General features: G+C 37.3%; 1 protein-coding gene across 1 annotated transcript; it reads left to right on the top strand.

Annotated features, from left to right (window-relative positions):
- The first annotated feature begins 726 nt into the window (after positions 1 to 726).
- On the top strand, positions 727 to 2,855 carry cebp1 (CCAAT/enhancer binding protein (C/EBP) 1). The gene is given in 4 exon segments (XM_059326506.1): positions 727 to 767; positions 1,892 to 2,038; positions 2,040 to 2,162; positions 2,550 to 2,855. Coding segments are annotated over 4 exon segments (579 nt in total). The 5' UTR covers positions 727 to 764.
- The last annotated feature ends 10,149 nt before the right edge of the window (positions 2,856 to 13,004 follow it).

A 13,004-nucleotide genomic window follows, 5' to 3' on the forward strand; every position in this document is an offset into this window, starting at 1 on the left:
TTTCATATCAGCAGAGTAACAAATTAATGGAAAAACAACCAATTAAATGGACCTGCACTTATATAGTTTTCATAGTTCAATTATTATGTTTCATAGTAGATTTTTCATCTAATATAACCTGAATTTCAAACACTTTCCAATCAACACCATATTAAAAAGCATCCGAAGGAACCCTTAATATTATTATTATTATTATTAATTAATATTATTATTAATATTATCTGAAACTTTATACATTATCAAGACTGACTGCCTGGTTTCCTTCTCTCTTTTCTCTCTTTTCTGTGTGTGTGTGTGTGTGTGAGACAGACAGACAGAAAATCAGACAGAAAGAGAGAGAGAGACAGAGAGAGAGAGAGAGAGAGAGAGAGAACAGAGAGAGAGAGAGAGAGAGAGGTAGAGAGAGAGAGAGAATGAGAGAGAGAGAGAGAGAGAGAGAGAGAGACAGAGGTAGAGAGAGAGAGAGAGACAGAGGAGAGAGAGAGAGAGAGAGAGACAGATAAGAGACGAGAGAGAGAGAGAGAGAGAGAGAGAGAGAGACAGAGAGAGAGAGAGAGGGAGAGAGACAGAGAGAGAGAGAGAGAGAGAGAGAGAGACAGAGAGGAGAGAGAGAGAGAGAGAGAGAGAGAGAGAGAGAGAGAGAGAGAGAGAGAGAGAGAGGTAGAGAGAGAGACAGGAAGGAGTGATGTGTGTACCTGTCTGTCTCTTTCTCTCTTCCTACTTTGAGTCGATCTGTCGGAGGAAGCTGATCGTTTCAGAGAGTCATGGTGAGTTATCACAACTATCATTAATATTATAATAGTATCTGGTTTATTTTTTACTTTTCTGTACATGCTTTATTCTACTTTACCTATATTATTTTCTCAATAACTGAAGAATCGTTTGATCTGTTTTATGTCTGAAAAGAATGAAAAATGCTCATCAGGACCAATCAGCTGAATATGAATCAATGAGTGAAATCAACCAAAGTTTACTAAAAACTTACAAGACAAAGAAAACCAGCAAATATTCACATTTTTGTGTCTTTTGTACCTTATGAAATGATTTCACTGATCAATCAAAAAAAATGCTATTGATTAAATTTCTGTCAATCAAATAATCAACTAATTGACTTCTTGTTTTAGTTTTTATATTCAGTTGTTGTATTTCGTACTTGTAGATTGTTAGTATTTGTTTGTCCAATACTGCAACTTCATTTTGTATCCTTTTGTATTTTTATTAACAATACTCCATTATAAGTACAACTCCTGCATTCTTCCTTATTATCAGAGTTATTATCAGTAAAATATAAATCAAATGTAGTAGACTACAGAATAAAACCTTCAATCCATCATTATGGATTATTATCTCTCGGTAGCCTTTTATTTTTGTATTTGGTGGAATTAGAGCTGAACATTATATGTTGCTGAATAGTTTAATATTTTCATAATTTATGCCTGTAAGTATATTTCCTGATGTACTTTAGTACGATTTTTAGGTAACTTTAGTTTATATTTACCATTTTCTTCAGCTTTTTATCTTGACTCCATGACATTTTGGAAGCCAATATTATACTTGTTACTCAACTACATTTACAATTAGTTAAATCAATAATCAATCAATCAAATCAATAAATTACAATGTATTTGCATCACCAATTATAATCCACTGTATAATACAGAATGAGTACTTTTACTTTGCTCTGTACGCTAATACTTGTGTATTTTTATTTAGTCACATTTTTGACTGCAGGACTTTTATTTGTAACAAGTATTTCTACTCTGTGGTATTGCTTTATGTACATTTGTTGTTTATTAAGTTGTTTATTTGTTTGTGCTTTGTAAGTGTGTTTGTGTTTTCAATGAAGAAGAATCAAAACCTAAAATGAAGGCGTGATGTTTCTCTGCTCCAGATGTCTGATTCCAGGGTGTCCTCTGTCATTCAGGAGTGGGCCAGCTCGTACCCGGGCCCGGCCCACAGCCAGCCCCTGAACCCTAGCATGAGCAACCAGCTGGCCCAGATGGACATGCTGCAGTACCAGGCCCCGGGGCTGGGGAGGGGGGGGCGGGGAGGACCGGGGGTCTGAGACCATGATGGGCATGTCCTACCTGCCGTACTCGTCCTCCTGCCTCAGCAGCACCTCCAGCTCCAACCACCACCAGAGCCACGCCGCCACCCAGCAGGTCGGTTCTGCTTCTGGTTCTGCTTCTGGTTCTGGTTCTCTTTCTGGTTCTCTTTCTGTCTGTGTTTAGCACCCAGCAGGTCGGTCCTGGTTCTGGTTCTGCTTCTGGTTCTGCTTCTGGTTCTGGTTCTGTTTGTTTCTGTCTGTGTTTCATACAGTAAACATGTTCTGAGTGGTTTCTGACAGTTAACTCATGTTCTGGTTCTGGTGTTTCTGACAGTAAACATGTTCTGGTTCTGGTGTTTCTGACAGTAAACATGTTCTGGTTCTGGTGTTTCTGACAGTAAACATGTTCTGGTTTCTGGTGTTTCTGACAGTAAACATGTTCTGGTTTCTGGTGTTTATGACAGTTAACTCATGTTCTGGTTCTGGTGTTTCTGACATGCAGGACTTCTCGTCCTTCCTGCTGCCGGCGCTGCGGGCCCCGGTCAACAAGCGCAGCATCAGTAAGGACAGTCCGGAGTACCGGCAGCGCCGCGAGAGGAACAACATCGCTGTGAGGAAGAGCCGGGACAAGGCCCGGCGCAGGATCGTGCTGACCCAGCAGAGGGCCATGCAGCTGCAGGAGGAGAACCAGAAGCTGCAGATGAGGATGGGACAGCTGACTCAGGAGCTGGACACTCTCAAACACATCCTGTCACAGCGCCACCTGCAGGGCCCCGAGGACGCAGCAGCAGGGGACGCCTCCATCTAGAACCACTCACTGTCTTTAAGCCATTTCTGAAAAAAGCCACATGTAGAGGAAGTACAACTGAAAATGAAGCATTTCGTACAAAAGGGGGTTGCCTGTACTTTTATATTGTAAAATTGTGAGGAGAGAAATCATACTGGCTGGGCTATAGCAAGTGGTGGAAGAAGTACTCAGGTGCATTACTGAAGTAAAAGTACTAATAACACAATGTAGAAATACTTTATAAAAAGTCACATTCCTGCTCAGACCCACATGGGTTAGCATCACCAGATAAACCTACAGCGATTAATGGGAGAGGAGAGAAGAAAAAAAGATCTGAAACACAGATGAGAATCCCTCTTCTGATTCCCCGCCCCAATCATTGATTTAAAAAAAAAAAAATATATATATTTTGAGCTTAACGCTTTGAAATGAAACAATGCGAGAAGTTTGAAGTGAAATGTCTCTTTGGTTGAACTGCTAATAAGGTATCATATGTTTTAATGTGAAGTTATGTAATGAAATAAATGTAATGTTTGAAATGTAGTGGAGTAAAAGTATAAAGTAGCATAAAATGAAACCTTCCAGTTACTTTTCCACCACTGGCTATATAACCACTGAGGTCACGTCCTCTGATGTTAGCGCCTGTTAGCCTCTCTGCTCATACTGTACAAATTCACTTCACATTGATAACGATGGCCAGTTTTACACACAGAAGCAGCTCCTCCTTCCTAGCAGACATGAGATGATCAGCAGCTGCTAGCAGATTTGATCCGCTGTAGATAGCTAGCAAGCTAATGCTACCACAAAACCCCATGAGTTGGTTGTTCTACCGCTACATACCTCCAATCATTATTACTGTAGTTAACCCCTTCCTTTGATAATAATGCTAGTTTCCTACTGTTGGTAGCTAAACATGTTAATGTTTGCAGCTAATGCTCTTGTGTTTTTGGTTTTGTAAATCCTCCAAACTCTGAAGACAGAGTGAAGCTACAGCCCCACAGACACCATGTGGTACCTGACTGGTTGGTAAGGTTCCTAAGCTGTTTCAGTCGGGGTTTAGCTAATGGTTAATGAAACTCCTTGTGTGGATTAGGCTTGGACACAGCTGGGAATAACAGACAAGTGACATTAACTAAATGAGTCATTTAAAAACTCTTTAAGACTTCATTTGTTGGTGTCTGGTTGGATATGAGACGAACTTCCTCATAACCTCAGTGTTTGAAATCATAGCAGTTAAGAGACTGGGGAGCAAACAGCCACTCTATATGGATATTGAGATTTGTGAAACAGCTCTGAGATGAGAAAAGGCTGTTTTAAGGAGAACTTGATGTGCTGTCGATCTAAAAATCCTGCACAAATAACTCCAAAAGGTCTTAACCTGCATATGCTCTAACGTAACCAATTCTAAATGAACTTTCCAGAAAGAGACAACATCTTCAAATATATGCACAATCCTGAGGGAAACATGCAGAATAGCACCTCTCTATCTATCTGACCTGAGTGAAAACACATTGGCTCATCGTCTACCTGACGCACTTCTCGTCAGAGATGATTGTAAATGTTGTTGCCCAACAAGGTTGCTCAACCACCTGTGGTTTGTAGAGGATTCAGATAAATCTAAGTGTTTCTCTCTGTATGTTACTCTGTATAATGTTTGTCACTAAATGAATGTGGGACTACTTGAAATAATAATGATGCAGTTTTACATAATATGTTGTTGAATGTCTTCAATGATTTTATAGTAATGCAATGTTAAAGCAATACTTTCTCAATATTTTCTCTAAATAAAAAAATATTGCTTGGGCTTGAATGAAACATCTTTTATATCTGCCAGTACTTGACCTTTAAAAATAAACACAAATGATCCTAATTTAACAATAAATATATCTACAAAGATATGTAAACATCCCTTTACGTCCTCAAATAGCTTTTACAGGCTCTGGTTGCCCTGCAGCCTAAAACACAGCACTTTGTCACAGAAAGAGTGATATAACGCTCGCTGCGTCCCTCGCCAGGGGACACGGCGTGCACCTGCCACATTATTTACCATAAGCTGTCTAGCCACAGAAACGGACGTAATGCCATGGACCGTTGTGCACCAGCGGTTTCCCTTTGTGGGATGGGCAAGATTTCAACACAGAGGCGGACGGAGATGAGGAGCTGAGAGATGGTATCAGTGTTTGGGGCTGCCAGGGCCTTCCTGTGGCTGAGCTACTGAAGGGACACACAGATAGATAGAGGAGGGGGGCAACCAGCCAGACAGCTCTGTCTCCAAAAACAATTATTGTGACATCTGGTAAAATTATTAGACAACCAGAAACACTACAGTATTTATTTTACATCTGGCAAAGACCAGGGATCATAGGATTTATTAGTGTGATATTAAAGATACAGAAAGCACACACATTTAATGTCTTTGTTGTTTCTTTATTGACTATAATGTTAAAATATTACAAGTAAATAAGCTTAAAGCATATTTTCTGAACCTAATGCTGCTTAAAGGTGACACAATGGGCCCCTGGACTCAGAAATATAAAAGGCCCCCAGACTGAAAGAGACAGAAGCTGCTGATTGTGGAGCTGCAGACATAACATCATGTTATATGTTAAACTGAATCCTGCTGCATGTTATTACAGGAAACCGTTAAAGAAAGCTTCAGATGCAGGTTCTGCTTTCTTAAAGCAGAGCTCTTCTCCTGGACAACTGATTTAAATGATGATGTTACTTTACACAGACCATGCTTTCTCTGTATTCAACTCTTCATTAATGTTCAGTTAGGAGTGAATCTGAATTATCGTGATGGATATTTCAGATACAATGCTAATACAATGCTAACACGTTTGTGTGGATGGAGATTGCTTTCCTTTTAAAATGAAAGCATATGAGTGCGGATGTAGAATTAGATGTGTAGAATGAGTGGAGCTCCCCTTTAATAAGAGCCAGACGCTGGTCGGAGCACCCCCTGGCCTGGGCCTGGGCCCACTCACTGATCCATCATGCTGCTGAGGCAACAAAGACCCAATGAGGCAACATGGATCCAGTGATACAGATGTTCAGCTCTCTTTATACCAATATTATAGTTTTCATTGTCATCCCTGTAGTTACTGAGCAACACTGGATTTACTTGAAAGCATTGAAATGAATTATTATTATTAACTTCATGTCACAGCAATCCATGCTGTAAATGAAGTTAGTCTTCAATTTTCCAATCCACTAAACTGAGTTTACAACACTTCACTGTCAACTGTTGTTGGATGAATCCACCAGAAACAGAAAACTAATCACATCCAGTCAGACTGTTTCATTAGGTTTTATTACACAGTTCAGCTCAGATAATGCACAAATAATTAATATCTGTAATACTGCTGTAAAACATCAGAGCACACCAGACTCTACTCGTACAGAAAGACAAGAAGTATAGAAGGAATAATTAAAACAAGAAACTCAAGAGTATTTGAAGACAAAATGACTCAAATAGTAAAGTGACTGTTGTGATTAACAGTCAACCAGTAAACATAATCAGTGTTCACCAGGCTAATATGTTTATGTTTGTATGAATAAATGAGAATATATTGCAGTTATACCATATGAACACTGTGTAGTATAATGTGCATCATGGTTTAGTGAGTATGTGGGATAGTATAAGGTGAGCTGTAGTCATATAGTATAACATATATATATAGTAATACAACATAGTACAACACAACAGCCAGGCATATAATACAAATATCTTCAGTCATCTATGGGATTGTATGTTTGTGCATTTTATAATAATTGTATGGGACTGGGCTATACCTTCATTCCTATTTTGTTGATTTATACTCCAAAACCAGCTCCATTAATAATTAGGCCAATAGTAATCAATGGTATTGAACATTATCTGTAGAACTGCATTTTTTCTCTTGCTCTCCTGTCCCATATTGATAAATGGATATGTATGCATGAATGTACATGTATATACATGTTTTAATGTTTTCTTCTCTCTTGTTTGTAGCTTTTGGCTAAAAAGCAAACCATTAGCAGTCAAACTAAGGTTCCTTCAAAATACTACAGTTTAAATCAGCTGTTATCATGATTATTAGATACAAACACAGACTTTATCCTCTAAATCTCCGTAAGCTCTGAGTTCTGTTGGTACTAACTCCTCGTTTAAAGAGTGAAAGTGTGTCAGCGGCACACAGCGACTTGTTGTGTGACTGAGTCTGTTGAAATGTCCCGCAGCGTCGTGTGGGGCAATCTGTGGTCCCAGGACTGCAACATCTCCACAGAGTGAAGAAAGACTGTATTTCACCTAATCCTCACCAAGTTACTCAACAACCCACCACAGTGGAGCAGCTCCAGCCCGACAGCTCTTTATTAAACACACAGGCCCAGGAGCTCACTGGCTTTTCTTTTCTCCAGAGCACAGAGGGTAAAATATGTGAAAACACAAATAACATTTAGACCAAATATGGAAAACACAAACTTTATACCTCTATTTCAACACTTCCGCTCTCACACAGCTGAGGCCGCCCAGGACAGCTCTGCGGTCAGACGCCCGGCTCTCTGATCTTCAGGTTCCACCCACCTCCAGAAACTACCAACTAAACTAAATACCAGCGAGAAAACTACCAACTAAACTAAATACCAGCGAGAAAACTACCAACTAAACTAAATACCAGCGAGAAAACTACCAACTAAACTAAATACCAGCGAGAAAACTACCAACTAAACTAAATAGCAGCGAGAAAACTACCAACTAAACTAAATAGCAGCAAGAAAACTACCAACTAAACTAAATACCAGCGAGAAAACTACCAACTAAACTAAATACCAGCGAGAAAACTACCAACTAAACTAAATAGCAGCGAGAAAACTACCAACTAAACTAAATAGCAGCAAGAAAACTACCAACCAAACTAAATACCAGCGAGAAAACTGCCAACTAAACTAAATACCAGCGAGAAAACTACCAACCAAACTAAATACCAGCGAGAAAACTGCCAACTAAACTAAATACCAGCGAGAAAACTACCAACTAAACTAAATAGCAGCGAGAAAACTACCAACTAAACTAAATAGCAGCGCTGGAAGCAGCAGAATCAACGAGAAAGAGAGCGTCTGCAGGCTGTTCAGGGCTTTCTGGGGCATATTTCACTAACTGAGGGCCACTCAGCTGCTTAAAAACATGCTTCTTTGCAATGTTCTTGTTTGGCAGTTGTTCATTTTAAAGATCTTGTTTTTTCTGCTACAATGATAATCACCACAAATGTTCATTAGCTTCAATATACAGATGTTATCTTTGTTTTATGAGGGGAAGTGACAGCAATCATTGTTATGTTGTGAGGGCAACACAAACACACTGTCATGACAGCTGACACTAATATTAATTATTATTATTATTATTATTATTATTATTATGCTCATTTTCTGGTTCATGCTTTTATTTTTGGTTTGTACTAGAACATGTTTACATGCTTTAATGTTAAAAACAAAGTGTCTGTCTGACTATACCTGTATTATACCTGTATTATACCTGTATATACCTGTATTATACCTGTATTATACCTGTATATACCTGTATTATACCTGTATTATATCTGTATTATACCTGTATTATACCTGTATTATACCTGTATATACCTGTATTATACCTGTATTATACCTGTATATACCTGTATTATACCTGTATTATATCTGTATATACCTGTATTATACCTGTATATACCTGTATTATACCTGTATTATATATGTATTATATCTGTATTATACCTGTATATACCTGTATTATACCTGTATTATATCTGTATTATATCTGTATTATACCTGTATATACCTGTATTATACCTGTATATACCTGTATTATACCTGTATTATATATGTATTATATCTGTATTATACCTGTATATACCTGTGTAATACCTATATATACCTGTATTATATCTGTATTATATCTGTATTATACCTGTATATACCTGTATTATACCTGTATTATATCTGTATTATATCTGTATTATACCTGTATATACCTGTATTATATCTGTATTATACCTGTATATACCTGTATTATACCTGTATATACCTGTATTATATCTGTATTATACCTGTATATACCTGTATTATACCTGTATATACCTGTATTATACCTGTATTATATCTGTATTATACCTGTATTATACCTGTATATACCTGTATTATATCTGTATTATATCTGTATTATACCTGTATAGACCTGTATTATACCTGTATTATATCTGTATTATACCAGTATATACCTGTATTATACCTGTATTATATCTGTATTATATCTGTATTATACCTGTATATACCTGTATTATACCTGTATTATATCTGTATTATATCTGTATTATATCTGTATTATACCTGTATATACCTGTATTATACCTGTATTATATCTGTATTATATCTGTATTATACCTGTATATACCTGTATTATACCTGTATTATATCTGTATTATATCTGTATTATACCTGTATATACCTGTATTATACCTGTATTATATCTGTATTATATCTGTATTATACCTGTATATACCTGTATTATACCTGTATATACCTGTATATACCTGTATTATACCTGTATACCTGTATTATACCTGTATATACCTGTATTATATCTGTATTATACCTGTATATACCTGTATTATACCTGTATATACCTGTATTATACCTGTATATACCTGTATTATACCTGTATTACACCTGTATATACCTGTATTATACCTGTATATACCTGTATTACACCTGTATTACACCTGTATATACCTGTATTATACCTGTATTCACTCTATTAGCCATCCTCCTGAAAGTCTTCTCTGATTGGTCAGTGTTTCCAGGTCTTCTGGGTCAGGAAATTAATAGTTATGATTTTACTCATTCTTCACACACATCAGTGAAGATAATGTTACACAAAACTAAATAATACTTTGAAAAAGGGCAAAGTGCAACTTTCTTGACTTGCAAGATTGTGTTTTAAATTAAAAACATCATCTGTGTAATTCACAATTCAAATAGGATCAAAAATGATTTGTTTCTTGCCATGAACTACTGTACATATGTTTTAAGGTCTGATGGATCCAGCGGAAGGAAAGGGAGTTCACCTCACTATACTTCTACCTAAATACAATAATAATAATAATAATAATAATATTAATAATAACAATAACATCACAACATTACGGATGTCCTGACAGCTCGTTTCTGCAGTTCTCCATGGATTGAATGTTTTTAGACTTCCACAGTTTATATATAGCACATAGACATTTATGATTGTACAAAACAACAACCATGGAAATCACTTATGTGTCCTTAACATGTTCTGTTTAAAAATACTCTTGAGACTTGAGGTTTAAATGCCTGATGAACTCATAACTTTAGTTAGCATTAGTGCCATCAAGTGTAGCTGAGCAGTCATTACCAGCTGGTTGGCTGCAACTGAGTCATGTCTTTGTCCATGAAACAGGATGTTGTCACTGAATTTTAGGTCCATCACATCTCTCATTATTTCCCACCTAAAAAACAAGGATGGAAATGTGTGTTTTAGAGTGGAAGGCGATCTATGAGCAGAATTAGTAGTGATGGCTCAGAAAGCATTAGAGTAAGACTGAGATAAATGAGGGAACAGTGATATTTCTGCAATCAGACAACAAGTGGCGTTTCTTATCTAAGATGATGATTTAAATCATTTCTCACGGATTAGAAAGAAGAAGCCCATAAGAACATGGTGTGTTGGAGCTGTCTCTGTGATTTATGGCTCCACCATGCGGCAGACAGCTTCATGTAGATCTTCTGCAGAGATGTTTAGTAATGAACAGATGTCTCACTCCACCCTTTAATCTGTGTTCTTCTTCTGCTGCTGCGCAAATATTTTATAATCTTGGATATGTGCACAAATTTACTACTGCAAGTACTACTACTGTGTCTAGTGCATACGAGACAACTACTGCATAGTTTGTCTTTCTGAGCACATTTAGTGTTCTGGGCTAATTATTTACTCACTAACATGATAATAAATTAGATAAATTGTTGAAAGCACAACTTATCATTTTATTATGACTAAAAGCAACACCTACCAGGCATGCCAACCTTTCATTTTGGAATTAAAAAATAAAATAAAATAAAATAAAATGAAATAATCTCTCTCTATATATAATCGACAACATAAAATTGAGAGCGATGACATTGAAAGGACATTTGAACTTACTAACAGAACGACTAAATTTCCACACTAAAGAGAGTCTTAACTTGTCTTTTTTTATTTTATCAACATGGCATGAGCAGAAGGTTATCATGTCAGCAATAAGAAGCTTTTCTGCACATCTCTGCGATTCGAGAGAAACAAACAATTTTGATAATTTAGATTAAATAATTGAGAATAACTTTAAACTACAAATCTAATAATAATATTTATATCGGATAATATATAGCAATACAAGAGCAGGAGTCACAGCTGAGTCAGAGAAATCTTTGATGTTTTCATAAATTTAATATCATTTTACAATAACATAAATTAAAATTATGATGTAGACCTATTGGAAACAGTCTGTAAATAAATACATATAATCTGTTGAAAATTTCCCCCATAAGATAAAAAAAGTTAACATTACTCCATAAATTGTCATCATCCGTTTCAAAATAAGTGATAATATTTTTGGCCTGAAATAAAAATGTCATGATAAAAATAATAATTAATCATTTTCAAAGTCTTTCCAAAATGTAATTTAATATGGACAACCATAAAAGAGACTAATTATCATCACCCTGGTAAAATAATCGCCTAACTCATTTTTTCAAGTTTTGCAGGAAACACAAAAAACTTCACCAAAAGTATAACATATGATATTTATTGATCATTTCACTCAAAAAGGATGTAACAAAGGATGGCTGTTGGCATAGTAATAACACTGTGTGTAAATTATGTAACTTAAGAGAAATAAATGACTTAGGCCATTTTTGAACATGCCTTTGTAACTAAGCAAGATATGGTAACACTTTATTTTGAAGGTGTCTACATAAGAGTGACACAAGCCTGTCAGAAACATGACATGACAAGTATCATGAGCATTAATGTTACTGCAAAGTGTCATTAATGTTCATGACACATCCCATGTCATGTTTATGACACGCATTTTTTTTTAAAGAATCGCTATTATTTTATGACTATTTATTTATTTGTAAGTATTTCTAATATTTCTGTACATAAATGAATACAGGAAGCAGGAATTTGTTGCTGAGTGACACGCTCTCCGTCATACACGATCTTCGGCAGCAGTGGGGCGAGGGGACGTCGCTTTGACGATTTTAGCCGAAGAGTACCGAAGAGTGTCGAAGTTCCGCCGCCGGCATAACCCGAGCAGGCTTCTCCCAGCAGCTCCACCGCTCTTTGTCCAGCAGCCGGCTGGCTGACGACGCGTTTCCCTTTAAGATGATGTCGGACACAATCATGCCTTCTGTAATGGTTCCTGGTGATGTCGGCAGGCAGAAACATGGAGGAGACAGTAGAAACCAGCGGCGGTAGGAGGACCCTAGCATCATCTCGTCTCAAAGCGGCTAACAGCAGTCCGCTGTCCTTGCTGTGTCAGAGCCAGCTGTTTATCAAGGCTTCAACATTCTGCGGACACTAATGTTTATCAAGGCTTCAACATTCTGCGGACACTAATGTTTATCAAGGCTTCAACATTCTGCGGACACTAATGTTTATCAAGGCTTCAACATTCTGCGGACACTAATGTTTATCAAGGCTTCAACATTCTGCGGACACTAATGTTTATCAAGGCTTCAACATTCTGCGGACACTAATGTGTTTTCATGTAGCAGACAAAGCGGACTGGCATCGAGGCTGAATGCGGTGAAACTCTCCTCTCAGCCCGCAATGAGTGGAAGAAGAGACGGCTGCTACTAGCACCAAGGCTCATCTCACAACCTTTACCGGGTAAGTTACGGCATGAGGCTGGTTTAAAACCAGTCAGGCTCCAGTTACAGTATGAAGCTGGTTTAAAACCAGTCAGGCTCCAGTTACAGTATGGAGCTGGTTTTAAACCAGTCAGGCTCCAGTTACAGTATGAAGCTGGTTTAAAACCAGTCAGGCTCCAGTTACAGTATGGAGCTGGTTTTAAACCAGTCAGGCTCCAGTTACAGTATGAAGCTGGTTTAAAACCAGTCAGGCTCCAG

Source organism: Centropristis striata, chromosome 23 (genome assembly GCF_030273125.1).
Source record: "Centropristis striata isolate RG_2023a ecotype Rhode Island chromosome 23, C.striata_1.0, whole genome shotgun sequence".
Taxonomy (NCBI): domain Eukaryota; kingdom Metazoa; phylum Chordata; class Actinopteri; order Perciformes; family Serranidae; genus Centropristis; species Centropristis striata.